Source organism: Panthera tigris, chromosome B1, assembly GCF_018350195.1.
Source record: "Panthera tigris isolate Pti1 chromosome B1, P.tigris_Pti1_mat1.1, whole genome shotgun sequence".
NCBI classification, from domain to species: Eukaryota; Metazoa; Chordata; class Mammalia; order Carnivora; family Felidae; genus Panthera; species Panthera tigris.
Window position 1 is genome coordinate 118,381,949 of NC_056663.1, and position 23,893 is coordinate 118,405,841.

At 34.4% G+C, this 23,893-nt stretch overlaps 1 protein-coding gene across 4 annotated transcripts in view; it reads left to right on the plus strand.

Moving 5' to 3' along the window:
* The window catches only part of CENPE (centromere protein E), a 79,165-nt gene that overhangs the window by 13,231 nt on the left and 42,041 nt on the right, over nt 1-23,893 (plus strand). For 3 of the 4 annotated variants that reach the window (XM_042984097.1, XM_015537024.2, XM_042984099.1), the window contains exons 12-24: nt 1,169-1,288; nt 4,695-4,853; nt 8,213-8,357; nt 9,265-9,353; nt 10,934-11,101; nt 14,866-14,940; nt 15,168-15,287; nt 17,038-17,160; nt 17,242-17,407; nt 17,812-17,966; nt 19,331-19,642; nt 19,755-20,027; nt 20,182-20,340. In XM_042984097.1, coding sequence (XP_042840031.1) covers nt 1,169-1,288; nt 4,695-4,853; nt 8,213-8,357; nt 9,265-9,353; nt 10,934-11,101; nt 14,866-14,940; nt 15,168-15,287; nt 17,038-17,160; nt 17,242-17,407; nt 17,812-17,966; nt 19,331-19,642; nt 19,755-20,027; nt 20,182-20,340 — 2,064 coding nt within the window. The remainder of the gene's footprint in view (nt 1-1,168; nt 1,289-4,694; nt 4,854-8,212; nt 8,358-9,264; nt 9,354-10,933; nt 11,102-14,865; nt 14,941-15,167; nt 15,288-17,037; nt 17,161-17,241; nt 17,408-17,811; nt 17,967-19,330; nt 19,643-19,754; nt 20,028-20,181; nt 20,341-23,893) is intronic. The other variant, XM_042984098.1, reaches the window with a different exon arrangement.

Consider the following 23,893-nt stretch of genomic DNA (forward strand, 5'->3'; position numbering starts at 1 on the left):
AATTGGTATACTGTCTACTAAATAGTATTCCTTAATTTTCTCAAATTTCAATTATTCATATCCCACCTTCACAGTTTTGCTGTATCCAACACTATTATACTGATACATTTCTCTTTAAGAAAGTCACTTTTTCTACTTTATTTATTGTAGAAGGAAACTTTATCTCAATCCCATGAATGAAAAACTAGTATCACTTTCAACAAATAGGTACCCCAAAAAACACATATCTGTGTGTGTGTTTATAATAAAATAACTCTTAAATTCCTGCTAGCTCATTGTTGATTGCCTTTGCTCTGAGGCTAAGGCTTACATTTTCTGTTAAAAAAAAAAGGAAAAATGAGAAATGTCAGTAGAATAGCCATCTCAGTCAAGGGTTCAGTGTTATTTAATGGTCACCTTCATGGACCCACTTAAAGTTACTTCTGATACACTCTAAGAAACATTGTTTTAAATAGCTATTGAGCACTGGCTCAAGGTAGTATGAAAGAAACAAAGATAGAAAGTACAGTCCCTGACTTCACAATTTATAGTCATATAGGGAAGGGGCACCTGGGTGGCTCAGCCAGTTGTGTCTGACTTTGGCTCAGGTCACAATCTCACAGCTCGTGAGTTTGAGCCATGCATCGGACTCTGTGCTGACAGCTCAGAGCCTGGAGCCTGCTTTGGATTCTGTGTCTCCATCTCTCTCTGTGCCTCCCTTGCTCATGCTCTGTCTCTCTCTCTCTTTCCAAAATAAGTAAACATTAAAAAAAATCTTAAAGTACTATAAGGAAGATAAGACCTGTCTTCCAACGTGATTGGCTTGGATTAATTAACTGTTAATAAATGGAATAGAGTTCAGAGGAAGGAGAGGTACTTTCCACTGGAAGCAAAGCTTCAGAGTAGAGGGAGCATTTGCTCTTGACTTTGAGAGGTGGGTGGGATTCTAGTAAGCCAGTATTTGTAGGTTCTCTGTTGGCATATGTCTTCAAGATATTTCCCTGACCCTTCTGAAGACTAGCAGCCAGGGTAAGTTACAAGGATAGAGAATACTCTCTGTGTTCAAAAGTATTAAGCCACCTGGGAAGAGAATTGATCTTTCTTTATAAAACGTAATTACAAGAAACCTAAATATTATTAATTAATTTTTTTTGATGTTGAGCACTTAACACTCTTGTATTTTCCCCAGTTTGCCAGCACTGCCAAATATATGAAGAATACTCCTTATGTTAATGAGGTATCAAGTGATGAAGCTCTCCTGAAAAGATACAGAAAAGAAATAATGGATCTTAAAAAACAGTTAGAGGAGGTATGTGTGAACCGACAGATTTAGGGGCGCCTGGGTGGCTCAGTCGGTTGAGCGTCCAACTCTTGATTTCAGCTCAGGTCATAATCTCACGATTCATGGAATCGAGCCCTGTGTCGGGCTCCATGCTGGCAGCACAGAGCCTGCTTGGGATTCTCTCTCTCTCCCTCTCTCTGTCCCTCCCCTGCTCCTGTACTCTCTCTCTCAAAAGAAATAAATAAAAATTAAAAGAAAAAAAAAAAAGAATAGGGGCAGATTTAGAACTAAGAGCTGCCCAAATACCCAGAGATTCTTAACTCCTCAATAGCTGAGGTCTACAACCTAATTTTTTTTTGGGGGGGGGGGGGAGGGGGGGTGCTGTGTCATAAGTTTTATGGTGCTAAAATAGAAACATAAAATTTTACCACTTTTTAAGTGTAAAATTCAGTGGTATTAGGTACATTAACAGTGTACTGATATAATCACTGCCACTATTACCCAAACTTCTTCATTGTCCCAAACAGAAACTCTGTACCCATTAAATAATTACTTCCTATTTCTCCCCCGTCCCTCCAGCCCCTGGTAACCTCTACTCTCATTTATGTCACTATGAATTTATATATTCTAGATACCTCTTGCAAGTGGAATCATGCAGTATTTGCCCTTTTGTGTCTAGCTTATTTCACTTAGCAAAAGGCTTTCAAAGTTAATCCAAGTCATACTGTGTATTAGAACTTCAGTCTTTTTTTATCCATTGTCTGTATATAACACATTTTGTTCATCCATTCACCTGTTCATGGACAAGTGGGTTGATTCTACCTTTTGGCTATTATAAATAATGCTGCTGTGAACACTGGTGTACAAGTATCTATTTCAGTACCTCTTGTCAGTTCTTTTGCACACATACCTAGTCATAGAATTGCTGCGTCAGATGGTAATTCTGTGTTTAACATTTTGAGGAACAATCATACTTTTCCACAAAGCTGTACCATTTTGCACAACCAACACATTGCATGAGGTTTCGAATTTCTCCACACTTTCACCAATATTTGTTATTTATTTTACTTTTTTTATATAATAGCCATCCTAGTGAGTATAAAATGATAAGTGTGTTTAGTTTTATAAGAAACTGGGGGCGCCTGGGTGGCTCAGTCGGTTAAGCATTCGACTTCGACTCAGGTCACGATCTCACCACTCTCTAGTTCCAGCCCCACGTCTGGCTCTGTGCTGACAGCTCAGAGCCTAGAGCCTGCTTCAGATTCCGTCTGTCTCTCTCTCTCTCTCTGCCCCTCCCCCACTCACATTCTCTCTCTCTGTCTCTCTCTCTCTCCCTCTCTCCCCCTCTCCCCCTCTCCCCCTCTTCCTCCCTCCCTCCCTCCTTCCCTCCCTTCTTCCCTCCCTCTCTCTTAAAAATAAATAAGCGTTAAAATTTTTTTTTACAAATAAGAAACTGCCAAACTGTCTTCCAAAGTGGATGCATTCCCACCAACAATAAATAAGAGTTCCTGTTGCTCCACATTGTTCAGCATCTGGTATTATCAGTGTTTTGGATTTTAGCCATTCTAATAGGTGTGTAGTGGGTATCTCGTTGTTGTTTTAATTTGCAATTCCCTAGTGAACTATGACATTGTCTTTTCATGTGTTTATTTACCATCTATATGTCATCTATGGTGAGATGTCTGTTCACATCTGTTGCCCATTTTTAAATTGCATTATTTTCTTATTGTTGGGTTTAAAAGTTCTTAGTGTTTTTTGGATACTAATCTCTTACCAAATATGTGTTTTGCAAATATTGTCTCCCAGTCTATGGCTTGTTTCTTCATTTTCTGAACAGTGACTTTCACAGTGTGGGGGTTTTTTGTTTTGTTTTGTTTTGTTTTTTTATACAAACATGATTCAACTTTATTTTTTTTTACAGGAGACTCTTTCTTTTTGGATTTTTAATTTTAGTTGAATCCAAGTTAGTTAACATATAGTGTAATAATGGTTTCAGGAGTAGAATGCAGTGATTCATCACTTACATATATCACACAGTGCTCAACAAGAGCCCTCCTTAATGCCCATTACCCATTAGCCCCCACCCACAACCACTCCATAAACCCTCAGTTCTCTGTATTTAAGAGTCTCTTATGGCTTGCCTTCATCTCTGTTTTTATCTTACTTTCCCTTCCCTCCCTTATGTTCATCTGTTTTGTTTCTTAAATTTAAGAAAAAGACGTATATGCTGCTGTAAACATTGGGGTGCATGTGCCCGTTCGAAACAGCACACTTGTATCCTTTGAATAAATTCCTAGTAGTGCAACTGCTGGGCCGTAGTGCAGCTGTATTTTTAATTTTTTGAGGAACCTCCATATTATTTTCCGTAATGGCTACACTAGTTTGCATTCCCATCAGCAGTGCATCCCCTTTCTCTGCATCCTCACCAACATCTGTTGTTTCCTGAGTTAATTTTAGCCATTCTGACAGGTGTGAGGTGATCTCTGATTGTAGTTTTGATTTGTATTTCCTTGATGATGAGTGATGTTGAGCATCTTTTCATGTGTCTCTTAGCCATCTGAATGTCTTCTTTGGAAAAGTGTCTGTTCATGTTTTTTGCCCATTTCTTCACTGGATTATTTGGTTTTTGGGTATTGAGTTTGTTAAGTTCTTTATACCTTTTACAAGCTAAATTTAAAACAGCTTTCAAGTAAGAAGAAATCAACTCATAAAAATTTTTCAATTTAATATAAACTGAAAAATTTGATTTCTTGAAATTATTTTAGATTGTTTTTCATTTCCAAAAAGCAAAATTTGAGATGTTCAGATGGGCCAAGTAGAGATAGTCTTTCTAAATTGTCACGAATGCATAGGGAGTTAGGTTAAAAAAAGAGAGACCATGTATAATTACTTAAAAGTGTCTTTTGTATGTTCACATTATCTTGAATTCTTCTTCTGACTGTAAGATAACAATCTAATAAGATAGCATAATCATTTGTCATTGTAACTTGTTTATTTTAACCATTGTGGTCCCATATTTTGTAAAAATTTTATATTTTAGTTATCTTTTTAATAATGAGCTAAAATATCAAATGGAAGTCTTATGAGAACATCTGTTCCCTTGCTGTAGGTATTCAAGTCTCTGCTGTTATGACTTCTCTGCCTAATTTTTAGGCAATTAATAGGATTGCTTTAACAGTCTTGTTATAATCTATATGGCATAGAATAGTCACATGGGAAGAAATGTTTATTTTACTTTATTATAAGTTAGAAAAATTACTCTTTGTGGCAACTGAGTATTAGTATTCTATAGGTAAGATATATTTTATTTCGGTAAAATGTAAATTCTCATAGTTCACATACAAATTTAATATTCTGTTCTTTCAAGCTACTTTCAAGCCTTGAAAATCTAGCTATGTTTATTATTAATATAACTTAATATTATACTCTATAGGTTTCTTTAGAGACTCGAGCCCAGGCAATGGAAAAAGACCAATTAGCCCAACTTTTGGAAGAAAAAGATTTGCTTCAAAAAGTACAGATTGAGAAAATTCAGAACTTAACACGGATGCTGGTGACTTCTTCTTCCCTCACATCACAACAGGAATTAAAGGTAAAATTTAAAGGAATGACAACTCAGACTTAGTATATAGAGACTAGGATGGGTATTCCTATAGGTTTATAATATAGTTATGCATTTCTTATCCTTTGTTACAGTGTATTCAGGAAACCCAGAACATTTTGTGTGTTTGCCTATGTGTCAGCAAAACCTAAAAGGTTCATTAAAAATACTGATCTCTGATCCTACATGTAGAGATCCTAATTTGAGAAATCTAGAATAGGGGCACCTGGGTGGCTCAGATGATCATCCAACTCTTGATTTCAGCCTAGGTCATGATCCCAAGGTCATGGGATTGAGCCCCATGTCAGGCTCCATACTGAGTATGAATGATTATGATTTTCTCTCTTTCTTCCTCTGCCCCTCTTCCCCCATCACGCTTGCTCTCTCTGTAAAATTAAAAAAAAAAAATGCACAAGAAGTCTGGAATATTGACAAGGAATCTATATTCAATATGCTTCTTAAGAAATTCTGATGAAGTTGATCAAGTGATTGGGAACCACAGGTGTCTAGGGTATATGGGAATATTTTCTCTTTAAAGAAAAAGAGTATCAATCTCAGGATAATTGATCTAGAATACAAATCAACATAGTGATCAAAATTCTGGTTTCCAGTATGTGTACTTTTTGTTTTTGGTAGAGTTAGGGTTTTTTTTTTTGGTCAAGTAAGTATGTTTTGGCTATAATGGTATCATGGTTAAAAGGATGGCCTCTGGAGCTTGACTGCCTGGATTTGAATCCTGATGCTGTCAGTTCCTAACTCTTTACCTTGGGCAATTTCTTAAATACATTTTGTTGCATTTTCTTATTTGTGAGATATCTAGATCTCCACCTCATAGGAATGCTGTGAGAATTAAGTTAAATAATACATAGACTGTGCCTAACACTACACTTTCTACAGGCCAAATCCTCAATATATGTATGCTCTTAATTAAGGTAATTATTAATAGACATCATGCTCAAGTCACCACAGTTCGTATAAAGAAGACATTCGAAGAGCTATTTGTTGACAGACTGACGAGAAGAAAATAGTCCAATGGAAGGTATAAGGGAGAATATTTTAGGAAGAGATCTACATGTACAAAAGCTCGGAGTTGTGAAAACAACATAATATATTTCTTGGGCTTAGAATGTTTTGGTGGCAAGGGAATTTTAAACCATAGTGAAGGATTTGAACATTGCGTTATGCTAAGGACAAGGAAAAGCCTTGTATGTGACACAGAACTGTATTTTAGAAAGGTGTGTCTGCTTGTGTGCATCAGATTGGTTGGGACTGTACAAGGACTGTGACTCTGGAGATGCCAAAGATGTGGATAAATTGGAGAGCTGTGTGAAAGGTAGACTCAACAGGACTCTATGATTGTTTAGATGTCAGGGACAGGGATAGGGAGGCATCCAGAATAATTTGCAAACATTGCTAGGCTTGCTGGGTAACTGGTAGCAGTATTCGTTGTTAAAGAACACTGGATGAAGCTTAGTGCAGCTGCTCAGTGTTTTATTTGGGCCATCTCCAGTTTAAGGTGTCACGCAGTTGAAAATCCAAATATATGAAATTCAAGTGAAATTTGTGAGGTGGAGATACCAATGTGGCCATTAGATACTGCAGATCCAAAGTAAAGTCATGGGAACGGATAGTCTTATTCTGGGAGCATGTTGAAAATGAAAAGAATAGAGAGCCAAAGACCCCAAGGACAACTTTTCAATAAAGGCAAAAGAATCCCAAAGGGAGCCCAGGATTAGCTGTAGAGTTAAGTAAACCTGGTGAATGTGGTCTCTAAGAGAAGAAAATATTTCAGAGAGGTAGTGATTAGCAATGTCACATTCTGCTAAGAACTTAATTAAGATAAATATAGACATGGGGTGCCTGGGTGGCTTAGTCGGTTAGGAGTCCGACTTCAGCTCAGGTCATGGTCTCACAGTTCATGAGTTCGAGCCCCACATTGCTCACTGTGCTGACATCTCAGAGCCTGGAGCCTGCTTTGGATTCTCTCTCTCTCTCTCTCTCTCTCTCTCTCTCTCTCTCTCTCTCTCTCTGTCTCTCTCTCTGCTCCTCCCTTGCTCATGCTCTCTCTCACTCTCAAAAATAAATAAACATTAAAATAACTAAAAAATAAATAAAGGATAAATTTAGACAAAAACTTTTTGGATTTGGATATAAGAAGCTCATTTACAAAACAATTTGAGTTATGTGGTAGGAGTGAAAGCCACTTTACAGAGGGTTAAGATGGCCCCAAGGGATTGGATCATGAACACAGTAGAGAGGACTGGCTTCAGAAGAAAGGATCATTTATAGATCTATAAAAAGGATCTATAAATCCTAGTAATAGGATTGTAGAGAGGATCAAATAAGACAATACTTGGACCTAGCAGAGGGACCACAGAAAAATGGTAACTGTGAAATATGGAAAAACACAAGCAGAGGAGGAGAAACCAGCAAAGCAGAGTGACAGGTGAGGACAGCTAGCTGGGAGACAGAGGTATTCCTGGAAGGAGTAGATGGATGATGAGGAAGAATACAATGGTAGATAGAGAGAAGTAAGGACTGAAGAGTTTGTTTTAAAAAAAATCAAAAGCAAATAGGGCACATGGATGGCTCAGTCGGTTGAGTGTTCGATTCTTGATTTTGACTCAGGTCGTGATCACAGAGTAGTGGGATCGAGCCCTGGGTCAGACTCCCTGCTAAGCGTGGAGCCTGCTTAAGAATCTCATTCTCTCTCTCTCTCAAAAAAAAAGATATTAAAATAAAATAAAAGTAAACAAAGAGGCTTGAGCATTTATCAGGCTAATAGGAGGGAACTGGTAAAGATGACATGAACAGATAACCCAGGGAGCAAGGTCTCAAGGGAGAAAGGAACAATGAGGTCAGGAGTGCTGGTGGAGGCATTAGCTTTACTGAATTGGAAGAGAACTGGCATTGTGAAGGCCACGTGTGTGAGATTCATTCACTGCAGGAAATTCAAATGGACTGTCTGTCCCTTGTCGGTTAAAGCTGGAGACTCAGACGTGCTTTTGGTAGCTATGGTGTGGCAACAGCAACTTCCTTTCTAGAGAACACTGGATTACTTACTTAAAGGGTTGTGAGTCTGCCAAGTCCTTTCAATTAAGTCCCAGAAAAGTTTGTAAATAAACCTTCAAGTAAAACATGACATTTGTTTCATCAAAATTTTTTATGGGTTAAACACTGATTTTAAAAGTTTGTGTTCTCACAGGATGTCCTAAGCCCAGTATGATATTACATAGGCTTAATAAGAATTCTACCAAGTTAGTGCTTTCCAAAAATGAAAACTAATTCCCTTGTTTTATGATGTTTGAGCCCAGATCTATGTGAGGTAATTTTTATTTCTTTCTCCTTAGGCTAAAAGAAAACGAAGAGTCACTTGGTGTCTTGGCAAAATTAACAAAATGAAGGACTCAAATTATTTAAATGAATTTAATATGTCAGCAAATATAACAAAAACACATAAGGCAGCTGTAACTATGATAGGAGAAATTGATGAATGTGAGTACTTTTTCAGCTGCTTTTAATTATAAAGACATCCTTGTAGGGGCACCTGGGTGACTCAGTTGTTTGACTTGATTTCGGCCCAGGTCATGATCCCAGGGTTGTGAGATCGAGTCCCATGTCAGGCTCCACAATCAGCATGGAGCTTGCTTAGGATTCTCTATCTCACTCCCTCTGTCCTCTCCCCAACTTGCACTCCCTCTCTCTAAAGTAAAAAAAAAAAAAAAAAAAAATCAAAAACTCAAAATCAAAACAAAAAATTATCCCTGTAAAGAAAGACTTCTTTATAATTCAGTTAATGTGGTAAACACATTTAATAAAATGTATGAATTTTAGGTATGATTACAGATGGAGATAATGATAAAAAATTAGTAATTTTAAGACAATGAACATTCTCTATTTTTTTCAAGACTCTTAAGAATAATGCACTGTCGTTGAAACACATGAGACATGTTTTTATTGTTTGGTTTTTGTTCTAATCATTATCCAATTAAATTAGTATCCATATAACATCTGTCTTAAACTTTGTTTAATCTTGGAAGGGGGACATTACACAGACATGTTTCAAAATAACGTCTCCAACATTATCAGTATTTTTAAAGGGCATTTTAAAACCTACTTACAATGATCAAATCTTAAATTCAGATTTTGTCCCTATAATGTAGGTAACTATATTTTATTAAGGATCTATATTATATTACTAATTCCAACCAGGGATCTTAATTCATACAATACTATAAATGATCATATCTGTTGTTAATATATTCTTGGCATTCATATTGTGAGCACATGTTACCTAATTGGATCTTATTATTACCTCTGATCAGATTTTCTTCTAGTCTTTGACTTTTGAGAAATTTTATTAACACATTTATGGATAAATTGCTTTTTCTCCTTATTATAGCTATCTCTTCAGAATCTGATATTTTCAGTAACACTCTTGATCCATTAACAGAGGTAGAGTGGAATCCAGCAACAAAGCTACTATGTCAGGTAATTTAAGTGTACTTCATAGACATACTCTCTTTTTAAAATTCATTTTTATTGGTGTTCACTATTGTTGCTGCACATTATAAGCTCTGACTTAATTTCGGTAACAGTTTTGGTTCTAATTACTTGCAACACTGCTAGTTGCTAACTGGCACGCGGAGGAGGCGAAAAATTTCATAATGCAGGTGTATCGTATTAGGTGACCTTTGCTTCTGGTTCTTTACCAGCAGATCTTGGTATTCGTGATTTTTTGTTTGTTTGTTGTTGTTGTTTTTGGTTTTTGTTTTTACTTAGACCCCTAAGGGTAAAAAGGCTGATTTTTAAAGTGTCAAAATTCTCAAGCATATAGTAGAAAAATGACACATCAGGGGTAGGGCTAATATTGCCAAATAAGACTGAAAAATAAAAGTAAATATATTATATATGACCTTGTCAAAACTGTAAACAAGGAATACTATAGTAAATACTTCAGTGGGTAGAGAGTCCATGTTTACTTTCTAGGCTACTAATGTTCAAAGAAATACAGTATAGTTTTATAAATGTATTTGTTAAGGAAATTTCATTTTAGTTTTAGAGCGAAATTGCCGTGATGCTTGGGAATTATTACCATTAGTTAACCATCATATTAGTTATAATTAGGTGAGTATTAGAGGTAAAGTGCTTTTATGTCCCTGAAACATCCTCTAGAAGTGTGTTATTGTTGAAAAATTCCTGGTGTTTATTTTTGTTTCTATAACTCACAGTTTATCTCTTTCTCATAATAGTATACAAAACAGGAACAGGCCTCTTTTGAGTACGGTAAAACATGGCACTAGAGGTCAATAAAGAATATTTCTGTTTCCCTTCCTAAATTCAGACCTGTCTGAGAAATAAAACAGGCATCAGATAGGTAGAGAATTAAATTATCAGCTTTATTACTAAGGAGCTTGAAAAACTGTGGTCAAATGGGGCACCTGGGTGGCTCAGTCGGTTAAGCAGCCGACTTCTGCTCAGGTCATGATCTTGTCTGTGAGTTCGAGCCCCGCATCGGTTCTGTGCTGATAGCTCAAAGCCTGGATCCTGCTTTGGATCCTGTGTCTCCCTCTCTCTCTGACCCTCGCGCACTCATGCTCTGTATCACTCTGTCTCTCAAAAATAAATAAATGTTAAAAAAATTTAAAAAAAAACAAACTGTGGTCAAATGGACTTCCCAGTATACACCCTACCTCCCCAAATTCCTCCTCCCGACAACTTTTCCAGTTAAATATTGGCAGAGCATTGTTTATAAGATGTTTTTTTCATACTCCTTTCAAAATTGCCTGCTCTTCTAAATTAGCTAGTTTACCAAAATTCACACCCTTTATTTTACCCGGGATCAAACTAGACCATTAGATATTGAAGAGGAATCTACTCCTGAAGCCAAGACTACACTGTATGCTAACTAACTTGAGAATAAATAAAGTAAAATAAAAAAGAAAGATATTGAAGAAGAGAATGACCTAAGTTGCTACATGATATAAGGTTAAATTATTTGAGTAATCTAAAAGAAACAAAGAATATATGATTTGAATTCTGTCTTGAAAATCTGGTTTTGTTGCCAATAGGAAAACTTAGAAAGTGAGCTGAATTCACTTCGTGCCAACTATGATAATCTGATATTGGACTATGAACAACTGAGACGAGAAAATGAAGAAATGGAATTGAAATTAAAAGAAAAGAATGATTTGGATGAATTTGAGGCTCTAGAAAGAAAAGCGGAAAAAGATCAGGAGGTAAGAGATATGGAAACATGAAACTAAAACCACACTTTTCAAAGAAGTATCATTCTCTTAAAGATATTTCTAAGATTGATATAGGAAGAATCCATCCATTTTCCATATGTAGACACAATTTAAAGAATTTGAGAAATAATTCATTTGTGTCACTTTTAAAATATTTAAAGCATATTTGTTTCACTTGTGCTCATGCACAAAAAGAAGGAAAAATTACAAATGTCTTTGGGATGGTTTGGTGCATCTGCCTATTGATGGATTTGTCTTGAATAAGTTATTTCATTGTAATTTGTATATTATCAGTTAATTGGTTGAGCACACGTAAATTCTGTCTATAGTATAACCATTTCCTACTGAGACCAATATGAATTTTACTATCTGACTGTTTTATGCATGGATACTATATATCCATGGACCCATGGATTTCATTTTCTTTAAAAAGTATATTCCTAAATATTTAGAACATTATTAGAATAGACGGGGAAGCTGATTATGCTCATGTCTTTTTCCATATGAGAGTTATTGTGAAAATTAGTGTAACTAAATACTAAATACTTGTAATGCAATTTTTAGAAATGAAACAGATCACTTAAATTTTCTAAATATATATTACGCTATATGTTAAGAGAACCTAATTCAGAAACCCTCAAACTTCAGGTACTTAGAAATTGTCCAAGAGATTTAAGATTTCTTAGAGCACACAGTCCTTAACTTAGAGTTCACAGACAGTATAAAATTATTTTGCAGAATTTTTGAAGGATATTCATTTTTCTGGAACAAGAATCCATAGCTGTTGTCAGACTATGAATCTGTCCCTACCCCACTCCCCTCTCCTGCCCTGCCAAATAAGAGCCAGTACTGGTGTAGTTAAATGATGACTTAATTTATAGCTACTTCTAAGATTTCTGTGTGGATAGCCCAAAGGAACACAATGCTCTTTCCTCAGTATCATTGTTTCATTTCTCACCCTCTTTTTTTTTTTAATAAGGAAAAAAGAAATCTGTGCCAAAACTATTATTTCCATTCTATATACAAATTAAAGTTAATCCTACATTTATGGGTATATATCCTAAGAGGAAGTCTATATGTTCTCCACAGGGTTTCATTTAACTTGGTTTAAAATTTACATTTTAACAAAATACAAAATGTCATATATTGGCCCATGAATTTCAGTCTATAAAACACAGTTTTATAAGGAAGGGGGTGGTGTAGTGTCATGGTTAAGACCATGGTCTCTGGAGCCAAACTGCTCAGATGCAAGGCTAACTGAGCATAAGTATAGCAATCATTTCTAAGTTTTTTACATGATTTCTATATCCAATCAATAAAAACTGAAGCTCACTAAATTGTCTCACACACAGAAAGATTACAAAATAGTATATGACTTGACTGTCACATCCCAATTTTTTTTTTCTTTTAACCAAGTCAAGGGGAGAAATAATCCTATTCTCTTCATCTTTACTTGGACACAATTAAAATTCTAGGTTCAATAAGGTAACCTAAAAGATTAAGTAATAAAAACTTAAATCTACTCAAAGCTCTTTTTGCAACGTCCATTCCATTTTAAACTAAGAATGTAAGTCTGAATATACAGTAAAATGTGTTCCCAAACCTCCATTTTGGGGAAAAGCTTAATGAAAAAGGAATGAAAAGTCAAATAATGGCCTTAAGACATGTGGGTATTGCCCTGGTTTGCCGATGGTCTTATAAATCACCAAGGCTATGGATAATTTTCAAATGGGAATATAGAAATACAGAATGTTTAGTGATTTTAGAAGGAGTAAGTATTATGCTCAGGGAACAAAGTAAATTCCAACCCCTACCTGTTTTAACTTGATTAATTTTAGAATTTTAACAAGTTAGAGGTTTTTGTCTTAAGTTAAATATTTTATTTCACCTGCTGCAAATTACAGTTGAAATCTATTTTTTTTTTTTTATGTAGCAACCACTTGACTTTTGATCGTATCATATATACTTTCTCTTTATGCTCAGCATCTTAATACATCTTTGGGAAGTTACACTCAGAGCTTTACAAAAGTTACTCCATCTTTTTTCTGTTAATGAGAACCAATAGTTAAAGTGGTATTTCAAATGAAAGTGGGACAATTTTTCTTTCTAAATGTTTATTTTCTAAAATGAAGGTAAATTTAGTTCTTTGTTGGTAAATGTGATTTTCTTGCACAAAATTTAGAAACAGGAAAGAAAAGATAAAAGATGGAGCCAATTTAAGTTATAACCAATATAAATGTCTAAAATTTTGCTGAACACTTGGTAGCCACTTAGCACATGTGGTGATTTTGAGCATTTGAAATGGGGCCAGTCTGAATTAAGTATGAAAAAAAAAGAATGTAAACTATTTCTTTAATTTTTTATATTGATTACATGAACAAATGATAGTATTTTGAATATTTTAGGTTAAAATACATTATCAAAATTAGTTCTACCTGTTTCTTTCTTTAATGCAGCCAGTAGAAAATCTTAAATTACAAATTTGGCTCACATAATATTGTGGAGGCAATGTTGGAGGACATTGACCTAAAATAAGAACATCAACACGAGCACTAGTCTGAGTCTAAATCTAGTTAGGACTGAATTAAACATTCATAAAATATTAAACAAGATGCTGTTTTCCTAAGTCCCTTACATTCTACTTGAATTTGCCTTTACTTTTAAAGGATTCATCGAATTATGAAGATTAAATAATTCTAAGGGAAAAAAACGTTTATCTGTGGTAAATTGTCATTTACTTGCTTTGACACAAGAATACCTGAAACTCAAATATTTAATGCTCCAGATATTTTGTGAAAAAGAAACTTTAATAGAAATACTTGTATTTTTAAGTATTCTTTGTACTTCTAGACAGTTAAAAAATGTAAACCAATAACATCATCTTTTTAGTATTTTAGTAGACTGAATTGACAAGGTAATAATTCATAATCCCATACCTATCTCTGTAGCTTGGTGAACAGTAATATTATTATAAAAACACCACATGAAGCTACCTTAATCTAAACCTAAATTCTAAACCACAAAGCCTTAAAAAGTATGCCAGTATAAAATCTAAATGGATAATTTACAGGAAGAAAAAAAATCTTATAGAATAAACACGTCTGTACTTCCCCAAAACAAAAATCTATTAAAAATGTATTTTAAAAAAAAAGTATTTAAAAAAATTTTTTTTAATGTTTATTTATTTTTGAGAGAGAGAGAGAGAGAGAGAGAGTGAGCGTGAGTGAGGTAGGGGCAGAGAGAGGGAGACAGAATCTGAAGCAGGCTCCAAACTGTCAGCACAGAGCCTGATGTGAGGCTTGAACCCACAAGCTGTGAGATCACGACCTGAGCCAAAGTCAGACACTTAACCGACTGAGCCACCCAGGTGCCCCTAAAAGTGTATCTTTTAAAAGTTTATTTCCTCCAAGGAATGCATACTAATTTGCTTTTAACTTTATTATAGCATTATTAACAGATGACATAACTATTAGTTGGGCCATGCTGAGGTTTTTTTCTTGTTGGCTTGTTTTGTGGGGATTGGGAATTTTCTGTTGAGTTTGTCTCTGTTTAATGAGGTGCTCTGTACCAGTAGCTTGAACAATTGATTTCTCAGTCCCTTCTTACTGTTTGGTGATTCTGAAGTGGTGGATGAATGAATGCTATCTTTTGGGATTGTTGGTTTTGTTTTTTTGGTTTTTTGGTGTTTTGTTTTTTTTTTTTTTTGCTTTATTAACTATTGGTTTGCTCTGTTGCCTGTTCACATGCTCTTACAGATGCAACTAATTCATGAAATTTCCAACTTAAAGAATTTAGTTAAGCATGCAGAAGTATATAATCAGGATCTTGAGGTGAGCATTTATGTTGGTATTTCCACTGATAAAGAACTAGGCCTAAAATGTACATCATACATAATTGAACATGATTTCAGAAAATACAAGAATATATTTATTTTTTTCAATGTCAACTTTTTATATTTTACTAACAGTGTAAACTGTTAAATATAAGTTCTTTTTAACCCCCTAAAATATAAATCCAATTAAATATGTTTCTCTTTTTTGTTTCACACTTCTTTTAGAATGAGCTAAGTTCAAAAGTAGAGTTGCTTAGAGAAAAGGAAGAACAGATTAAGAAGCTACAGAAATACATAGACTGTCAGAAGTCAGAAGATACAAAAATGGACTTGTCATACTCATCGGTAAAAATCAGGTTTATTTTGTTGCGTTCTCATGTAGACATTTATAGCACATCATCATCATCGTTGTTATAGCAAATGCTTATATTGAGCCTGCTGTGTGCCAGGCACTGTTGTAGTTGTTTTACATATAGTATTTTATTTAATATTGTCAACCCTATGAAACTGGGACTACTGGTATCATTGCCATTTTATGGATAAAGAATCATTCATAGAGAGTTGAAGATACCATTGTTTGAGTGAATATAGGTAAGTTAGGGATGAGCTTCCATTAAAAATCAATAATTTAAGAATTATTTTATTTTTTTAATTATTGTATGCACATGTATGTAGAACTGTATAGTTAGTATCTTCACGTGAGCACTTATGTTGGTATTGATACATACCTGGAACTATACGTATCACAAGTAATTGAGCATGGTTTTATAAATTTCATCAATTTGATTAATATTAATGCTTGCTCATCATAATTTAAATAAGTATTTTATCAGTTTGTTATTTTTCAGAAACTGTAGCTCTAGATGATTTTAGTTGGTAGAAGATATGGCATTAAATAACATTGAATTTCGTAGTGAAATTGTTAATTTTGACTGTTTGCTTTCTATTCTCCTTGCTTTCAGTCCTCCTGATTACTTCAAGAAAGTATCAGTTTGATTCTAGTTTTTAACACCGTTTTTAAGAAAGCGGCAGTTTCTAGCTGGAACTTTGGTTTCCATTGTTCTTTTGTTTCCATTTGAGTTTTTCAGAGTACTTTTTATTACCTTCTATTAGTACTCTTCTGTTACCTGTTACTAATGACAAATGATTTTTTATAAAAGTGATCTTACTGTTCTGAGGCCCTGGGAAGAAAGGCAGGTTTCATATAATCCTGGAGTGTCTGTTGATAGAGTATCAAGTAGAATTGGCCACTTTTTAATAATTATTATTTCTTTCTCTTTTTTCATCCAATTCATTCATTCATTCATTCATTCATGCATTAATATTCTGCCAAGACATGTGGTTGAATTTATGTAGGCTAAAGTCATGTTAAAATGCCACTTCTCTCTAAAAATGAGACCGTAGATCTTTTCATGTATTTATCATTCATTTGCATTTTCTCTTCTGGGAGTTGCCTGTTCATCTTTTCTGTTTTTCCATTGGATTTTTTTGTCTTTTTCTTTTCAATTTGTAATTTCATATCCTTAATTTTAACTACGAACTACTTTCATGTTTTAGAATAACTTAAAAATACATAGGAGATTTTAACAAGCTAGCTGAACAACAATTGTGTTAGCCTTTTTTAAACAATAACAATTTTTTTTTAATGTTTATTTATTTTTGAGAGAGAGATAGAGAGACAGAGTGTGAGTGGGAAAGGGACAGAGAGAGAGGGAGACACAGAATCTGAAGGAGGCTCCAGGCTCTGAGCTGTCAGCCCAGTGCTGGATGGCGGGGCTCAAACCCATGAATCGTGAGTTCATGACCTGAGCCAAAGTAGACGCATAACTGACTGAGCCACCCAGGCGCCCAACAATAACAAATTCTTAAATCTATACAATGCTTCTGTAATTTAGAAAAAGAGATCCAGAATTTTAAAAATATTTTTATTATGGAAAATATTATTTTTTTCATCTTTCCTAAATACACATTTGGTAATTATCATATTTCCACCATTTTTTATCAATTCAGAATAACATCTATGTACATGTTCTCTAAAGTGTTTTCCAACTCTCACAAAGCTAGATTTCACTAAATTTTTTTGTCGTGTGTATAGGAAAGCACTGAAGACCTAAAACAAATGAAACAGACTCTGCTTGATGCTGAAGGTGTAGCTCTTGATGCCAAGAGAGAATCCGCCTTTCTCAGAAGTGAAAATCTAGAGCTGAAAGAGAAAATGGTAAGTGACTCCTATAATATTTATTTAAAAAGTTATTACGATCAATACGTTTGTGTGAATTTACAATGTTTCTCTCAATAGAAAGAACTTGCAAATGCATATAAGCAAATGGAAAATGATATTCAGTTATATCAAAGCCAGTTGGAGGCAAAAAAGAAAATGCAAGTTGATCTGGAGAAAGAATTACAATCTTCTTTTAATGAAATAACAAAACTCACCTCCCTTATAGATGGCAAAGTTCCAAAAGGTATTTTATAATTTCAGACTACCTCTTTTTAGATCTGACTTTCTCTAGAAACCTACCTAAAGAATTTTGTGGCTACATTCCAGTGATTAAAAATCTATTATTCTCTGCTCTGATTTTTTTAATAACCTAATAAGTTTTGGTGTCATTTGGTATCAATATTTATAAATGCTTCCCTGGACTTCATTCAGATTCATAAGGGTTTAGGAGTTATTTTTCAAATAAATTGGACCTAATTTTTAAGGAGTAATTGAAGAACTATTAACAATTAGATTACCTGTTAACCAACATTGGCTCTTTCTTTAATAAATTTTATATAGTCTGGTCCAATAATCTCATTTTGCGTGTAATTTAGGTTGTCCCAATAGCTGTAAGCTGCTTTATTTAATTTACCCAAAATATCCTAGATTTGCTCTGTAATTTGGAACTGGAAAGAAAGATTACTGATCTGCAGAAAGAACTGAATAAAGAAGTTGAAGAAAATGAAGCTTTACGTAAAGAAGTTAATTTGCTCTCAGCATTGAAACCTTTACCCTCAGAATTAGAAATATTAAGGAAAGAGGTAAATACATTTTTAAGCAAATAACTCTTCTTCTGGAATAAAAACCTTTGTAATAGCACTTTAAATATTATGCCACAGTTTATTTTAAAGTAGCAGGCAAGAGACCATAAACGTTTAACTAACTTGTTAGGAACAGAAATGAATGTAGTTCCTCCTCTAATTTTTTTTATATTACTAGATGTAAAAATACATTTTCAGAGCATATTTAACAGTATACTTAGTATCATGAGCCATGTACAGCCATTTCTACAGCCCTCAAGTGTTGCATTTAAACAGAGTTCTGTGGGGGCACCTGGCTGGCTCAGTCGGTAGAGTGTGCAATTCTTGATCTCATGGGGGTTGTGAGTTCGATCCCTATGTAGGGTGTAGAGATTACTTAAAAATAAAATCTTTTAAACAGAGTTCTGTGGGCCCCCCTTTTTCTAAATCTTTTTTTTTCTTTTTTTTTCTTTCTTTTTTTTTTTTTTTTACTAGTCACTATGTTGAATAAAAGAAAGTAATGAGATGCAAGGGAGGGCTCTGATACAGTTGAGATCAGTGTAAATCTTGCAGGCTAGTGAACAATCCTGTAAACTATCTGCCAGCCTTTCTTTTCTCTCTGCCTTTCTAAAAGAAATAAAAAGTGACAAGTGTTTGAACACTATATGGCAGACATCATGCTAAAAAGCTCTAGCAACATTATTTTATTCAGTCATCCTAAAAACTCTTTAAAGTAGGTGCTGGTTCTTAGCTCAAAAATAGTTATGGCACCAATAGTTGAGCTACATAGATGTGCCTCCTATCCTTAGTCTGTGATTGAAACAACTCTGCTGTGTTACCCCCATCCTTGGTCTCCAATTTAGCTCACCTCTCTTCTTCCCACCACTTCTACCTTACCTTTCACAGTGATTTTACTATTTATAAATTGGATATGGTTTATTTAAATAATAGTTCAAATAAAGCTTGATTATTTATTCTTGGATTACGTTTTTAGAAATAAGAGTTGCATTCAAAGGCTTTAGATGAAAATATGTCAAATTCTTAGAAAAACCATAAAATGTCTGCTACACCAAGAAGTTATAAAATACTTTAGAATGATAGATGATGAAATAAAGGCATGTTCTAAAATAAAGTGTTTCTATTGAGTGTGCTCCAAACAATCCTTACTAGAGCCCAAAGAGATTAAAAAACAAAACTTTGAAGGTAAACAGGATAATACATTATTAAAGGAATGGTGACAATAAAAATGTTGCATTTCCTCAGTCAAATCTTTGCTTAATTTCAATGTCTTTTTTTTTTTTTTTTGCATAGGAATTTTTTTCCTTGAAACTGCTTCAGTAGATCATACATTGCTAACATAACTAAATTTTATTTCCTCTCCGTAGATACATGATAAATCTGAAGAGCTCTATATAATAATATCGGAAAGAGACAAATTGTTTTCTGAAGTAGTTCAAAAGGAGAATAGAATTCAAGATTTACTTGAAGAAATAGAGAAAACTAAAAATGACCTAGCAACTACCCAGATGAATTATAAAAGCACTGATCAAGAATTCCAAGATTTAAAAAATCATCTTGAATTTGAGCAAAAGTATAAGATGGTCCTTGAGGAGAATGCAAGAATGAATCAGGAAATAGGAAATCTCTCTAAACAAGCTCAAAAACTTGGTTTAAGTTCTGATGCTTTGAGCACAGAGGTTGGTACAAGACACCCTCTAGGGAAGCGATCTTTAGTATTCTGGGGTCTGGCCTCCATATATGTCCCATAGACTGTTCTGCTTTTCACATTTTATTTTTCTTATTTTAAAGCTTTGTCCGAAAACCAAAGAACTTCAGCAGAAAGCAACCGAGAGTCAAGAAGTGTTAAATGAAATGGAAGAGCTAAAGGAACAATTAGAAAGTAGAGATTCTAGGCTGCAAACTGTAGAAAAGGAAAAAGCACTGATTGCTGAGCAACTTCAGCAAACCTTGGTGGAAATAAGAACCTTAACCCAAGAAAGGGATGACCTAAAACAACTCCAGGAGAGCCTGCAAATTGAGAGGGACCAACTCAAAAGTGACATTCAGGATACTGTAAACATGGTGAGACTTTGACTGATTAGATGCTGAAAACCGAGAGCCTCTGTGAAAACATAGGAGCTGTCACTTACTATTCATGATCAAGTAGTTCCTGCAAAATCACTTCCATCGTTTCTTATTATTCTAACAGAAATTGTTCTCTGTTTCTCTGACAAAGAATATAGACACCCAGGAACAATTACGAAATGCTCTTGAGTCTTTGAAACAACACCAAGAAACAATCAACACACTAAAAATGAGAATTTCTGAGGAAACTTCCAGGAATTTGCATACGGAGGAAAACTTAGGAGAAACTAAAGATGAATTCCAGGAAAAGGTAAATGATATTTCTGTCCAAAGTTTTCATACTTGTGTAGAAGAGCTTTCTCTTTAACCTCAAACACATAAATACATAATGATAATCTCAATCTTGTCTACTCACAGAGCTAATAACTAACGATAATTTACAAGCATAACCCTAATGTGTTTGAAATAACTTCAGATATAACTGCTTACAGTCAATTTGGAAAAAAAAGGCAAAAATTAGTTCAGACTTTGAGGTGATATTTCCTGAGCCTTGATGTATTTTAAAATCTTTAAAAACCCCTCTGAATTCTAAGAATGTAAGAAAGATTGCTTATTATTATTATTATGTCTAAAATACTTGTTTTATGTCAGATTTTGTATATTAAACTTGCTTAGAGTTCTATAAAATCAATGTTTATGTTGTAGTTTTGCCCGTTTCTAGGGCTTGTGCTATAATTGTACTATTAGGTGCTTAAATCTCACCTTGATTTATTCTAGGTAGTATGGTTCATTTTGTCCTGATACCTTAGGAGTTAACTGGTTATTTAATTATATACAAGAAGGGCTAGGAGATGCTAATGATAATTTTTTTTTTAAGGGGAGGTATATTAGTCTACTAGACTGCCACCACAGAATAGCATAGACTGGGTGGCTAAAACTTTTAACAGAAATTTACTTTCTCCCATTTGTGGAGGCTAAAAGTCCAAGACTAAGGTGCTAGAAACTTTGGTTTGTGGTAAGTCTTCTCTTCTCTGTATGCAGATGGCACCTTCCTTCTGTGTCTTCTCATGGCCTTTCTCCTATTCTTGAGCTGAGAAAGAGAGCACTAGTGTTTCTTTCTCTTCTTAAAAGGACACCAGTTCTATGGGATTAGGGCCTCAGTTGTTTGTTTGTTTTTTGTGTTTATTTATTTTGAGAGAGGGAGAGACAGAGCATGAGCAGGGGAGGGGCAGACAGAGAAGGAGACACAGAATCCAAAGCAGGCTCCAGGCTCTGAGCTGTTAGCACAGAGCCCTATGTGGGACTTGAACCCATGAGCTATGAGATCATGACCTGAGCTGAAGTTAGATGCTTAACTGACTGAGCCACCCAGGCGCCCCAGGGCCTAAGTTTTATAACCTCATTTAACCTTAATAAACCTCCTTAAAGGCTTTATCTTCACATACAGTCACATTGGAGGTTAGGGCTTCAACATAGGAATTTGGGGACAACACATTTGAATCCGTAACAGGGGATTGCTTATAGTTTTACACAATGGATTCATTTACTATACATTTCTACTCTCAGAAATGCCTTTGATATATATTATCAACAGAATTTTTTATACTGTCTTTCATTCTTATTGCACTACTATTTAAACCAGACTATTTACAACTAGGAATTGAAAACATTCATCAATAAGAGACTGGTGAAATAATCTTTCATACATTCATAGCTCAGAATAGTATACACATATATATGTACATATATACATAAAACTGGGTTTCGTACAGTTATATAATTTTTTAAACTACATTTTATATGCAAGAAAAATCACCAGATTGGACATATTACTAAATAAAAAAAAATACCACTTCAGAATAATTCAGTAAGCCCCAACTTATGTAAATAAATCTTTGTATAGATTTATATACTATTACCCTATATAATGAGCTTTTTTTCCCATTTACCCCAGGGTACAGTATTCTTGCCTTGGAAAAGCTTTCCCTCTCACTCTGTGTGCTTCAGTTCTTCTCTCCTAGGAAAGCATTTTTGTTTGTTTTATATCTTATGTTCTCAGCTTCTCTATAGTTTGGATTAACCAAATGAGCCAAAGGCATTTGACCTTGATTTGAAATTTATAACTTTTATTTTCATTAGGGGAAGACTTTTTTGAAAAGATTTTTAAAAATAAGATACAACAATCAATACCTGCTTTTAGACAAATGCAAATCTTTAATCATGTGGCCCCATGAGAAGGGGCAATAGCAGAGGAGTGAGGGAAAGGGAGAGTTGTATTTACTGGAGAGTTATATTTAGCTGCTCTGTGTTCCTAAGTTTATGCTGGAATCATCTATGTTGATAAAAAGGTCTGACTGGGGCTCTTTTGTTTCTTGGGGTTTCACAAATATGGGATGGAAGGCTAAGATAAGCTTCTTCTGTTATCGTGTTCATGTTAGAATCCCATGTGGACCCCTCTGTTCATCTGGACCCCAGAGGGCTGTATTAGTAGGTCTATAATGAATACCCTTAGAGTGCCCACTTTCAATCTTGCTTCATATTTCTCTCTCTAGAAATGCAGCTTCTCTCATGTGTTCCAACAGAAATTTAAAACAATGATTAGTAAGCTTATCTCAAAGCACACAACTCTTTTTCTTTATTTAATAATAAGATCTGTGGTAGCTGAAATACTTGCTAGGTTGAATTCCATTCTGAAATGTACCTTGGGTATTATTACATTGTTTGTCTCAGCCTGCTCTGTTTTTGTGTACATTCCTATACTTAGGGTGTACAGATGCAAGATTCTGAATTAGGGTATCTGACAAGCTAGTCCCAATGACTATGTATTCCTTACCTTAATTTCTCATGTAGTTAGCTCTGTGGTTACCGTTGTCAGAAACTCATGCATGTTACCAACAATAAAAAAAATAGTTAAGTAAAATAGGTTCTGTCCATACCCACTCTAGAATATTGAGCAACTACTAAAAGTTATAGTTTGAAGATTATGTGACAGCATGGGAAAAATGCCTGTGATCTAAGTGGGGAAAAGCAAAAGTAAAAATGAACAATTCTGTATGTGTGTGTGTGTGTATAGATGTGTGTGCATGTGTGTATATATATATATATATATATATATATATATATCATAATTACTATATTCAAATATATTTTTTCATGGACAAACTCTGAAAGGAAATATTCTAGAATTTTTTTTTTTTTGGACATATTCTGGAAATCTAGTAGTGGGTTCTGTGAAGCTGGTGACATGGGTAATTTTTTTCTCTTCATTTTTCAATTTTTTGTTAATTGTAGATTATTATAAAACTTTTTAAAACATATGTGGCCAATATGGAGCTGTATTTATTTCCTGGTCGTATAAGGTTATATAGTGATACCCTCATTTCATACCAGTGATTGTAATGTCAGTCTTTGTCTCCCTTTATCAAGGGGTACACATATTAAGTTACGTTTGCTTAAGATCTATTTATGGATAAATGAATGTGTATAACATGCTTTTCTTAACCAATATATGAAAGTATATATTTTGAAAAGGTGGTTTATACTATTAGAATATGAAATCTGTTTCTTGCAAGATTAATTTGTCCTCTCATTTGATGAAACTCCAGCCTTTTGGGAGTATGACTGCTTCCAAAAATTATCATTTGTTGGGAGTGGAAGATATGGAGTCATTTCCAGATTTTGATGGAAAGAAAGTGGTAGAGTTCAAGATGGCTTACTCTTTCATAAAATTAAGTTAACCTATCATCATACATGAAGATAATTATTAATTATCCATAACTGTCCAGGTAGTTCTTAGCCATGAACAAGAGTATGTACAAGGACACAGAGTCTGAAGCCAGACCTCTTAGATTCAAAACCTGAGT